The sequence below is a fragment of the Crocuta crocuta genome, unplaced genomic scaffold (genome assembly GCF_008692635.1).
Source record: "Crocuta crocuta isolate KB4526 unplaced genomic scaffold, BGI_CrCroc_1.0 scaffold636, whole genome shotgun sequence".
Taxonomy (NCBI): domain Eukaryota; kingdom Metazoa; phylum Chordata; class Mammalia; order Carnivora; family Hyaenidae; genus Crocuta; species Crocuta crocuta.
In genome coordinates this window covers 492,558-494,543 of record NW_027530380.1, presented here as the reverse complement: position 1 = coordinate 494,543, position 1,986 = coordinate 492,558, and the positions used below count along the sequence as shown (strand labels likewise).

Below are 1,986 nucleotides of genomic sequence, written 5' to 3'. Positions count from 1 at the left end.
GGGCGCTTCTGGACGGAGGGGCACTTCTGGATGACTGAAAGCCCTCTGAATCCAGAGACGAGTTGGCCTCAGACCCCCTCCTCGCCAGTTCCGAAGCCGCGTCCTTTCCCGGTGAGGGACCACACGCTGAGCCCGCCCAGACCTCCGCAGCTGCCCACCTCACTTTATTTCCACGTTGACACCGCCGGTTACCAGACAAGCCATTTCACTCCCCCGAGCCTCAGTTTCCTCCTCTGGAAACCGGGAGATGGAACGGCACCTCCCTCCTGTGATGACTGTGGGAGGGTTTGGGGTTCTCTTGTTGTTGGGGGGTTTACTTTTTTAAGTTTATTAGATTATTTTGAGAGCAGGGAGGGAGTGTGCCCCAGTGGGGGAGGCACAGAGAGAGAGAATCCCAAGCAGGCTCTGCACTGTTAGTGAGTCCCAGTGAGGGGCTCGAACTCATGAACCATGAGCCAAAGTCGGACACCAGACCGACTGAGCCCCCAGGCGCCCCTGGGAGGTTTCCACAAGCTCAGACTTCGTGTGACGGCTCTTCAAACAGTGCCAGGCGCCTGCAGGTCAGCGCTCTGGTTGACGTTGTGACCGTCCTTACCATGACTCCGGCCCCCAGCCTCTGCCCACCGTCCGTTGGGGCGCAGGGGGCATTGGTGATAGATGATTCAGCCAGTCGTGTCCCCAGTGTTTGTGCTAAGAGCCCTTCATTTGTTCACTGAGCGCTCCTGAGCCCCGTCTGTGCCGGGCACCGGGCCGTGGCTGCGGATCCAGACGGACAGGGCGTCATCCCTGCCCTGCTCCCAGAAGGGCCCCTGTACCGGGAAAAGGCTCATAATGGAAGGTGGTGTGGACACCATGAGCTAGAGAGGTCCCAGGAGGAGTTGGGTTTTTTCTGACACTGAGGGGGATGATCAGGGGCTTCCTGGAGGAGGCAGCATTTGAACCATGTCTAGTCTGTTGGGATTACAGCTAAGAGTGCAGCTCAGCCATCAGACCCTCTACATGAGTTTAAAGCTTGAGTGAGTGACCTTGGCCCACACCACGCCTTTTGTGACCTCAGGCCACCCACCCGTGACCCAGGGGTCCTCAAGATTGACAAAGCAGGATGTTAGGAGGGCAGGCCTGCCTGGCCCCTCGCTGGCTGGCCGAGTAACCTTGGTGGGGACTTGACTTCCTGTGCCTCGGTTTTCCCATCTGTAAAATGGGAAAGTGAGTGTCCCTGTCCTGCGGGGTCTGAGGGACGGCAGAGCAGGGTAACTCGCGTGAAGGTCTCACCCTCGCTGCCCCTGCGTCATCGATGGCTTTGCCTTTTCTCCCTGCCCGCAGCCGCCACCTTCATGGAGCACTGGAAACGGAAACAGATGCGGCTCAACTACCGCTGGGACCTCACGGGCTTCGAGGAGGAGGAGGTGAGTGGGTTTGTCCCTGCGATCCCCATGCCCCGCCCCTGCCCCGAGCCGGTCAGCTCCCAGGGACTCAACGGGAGCTTGAGGGAAGCCTAGGCCCAGCTGCTGGCGGCGGCGGCCCCGTCCGTCTCCCTGGGGCCTGCATCTCCGAGTCTTCCATCTCGAAGCCCCCGAGGACAGCCCAGCCCCCCCCGCACTGACCCCGTCACGTCTGGGGTGGCCGGGCGGGTCCAGGAGGGCCAGCCTCGCTCTCCGCCTGCAGTCGGGCCTGGCTGGGGAGGCCACTGCCCCGAGGCACCCTGGCCGCTGCCCCATCCGGAATCGGTAGCTCCGACCAGAATTCCCTGGGGCAGGAGACGGACTAAGGAGAGCGGCCCCCACACTGAGCTCGGACAGGACAGGGCTGCAGCGCAGGCCCTGAAACTGACTTTTATGAAACACGTGCTTGTTGTTTGTTTTTTATGGTTTCTTCATTTTTTTTCATGTTTTTATTTTATTTTGATTTTTTTTAATGTTTTATTTATTTCTGAGAGAGAGAGATAGAGACAGAGCGTGAGCGGGGGAGGGTCAGAGAGAGAGGGAG

The 1,986-nt window shown here is 59.6% G+C and overlaps 1 protein-coding gene across 1 annotated transcript in view; it reads left to right on the top strand.

Annotated features, from left to right (window-relative positions):
* Positions 1-1,986, top strand: part of ANO1 (anoctamin 1) — a 75,248-nt gene that overhangs the window by 46,261 nt on the left and 27,001 nt on the right. Inside the window, 1 exon segment of the mRNA XM_077766562.1 lies at positions 1,324-1,406. Within this exon segment, the coding sequence (XP_077622688.1) occupies positions 1,324-1,406 (83 nt within the window).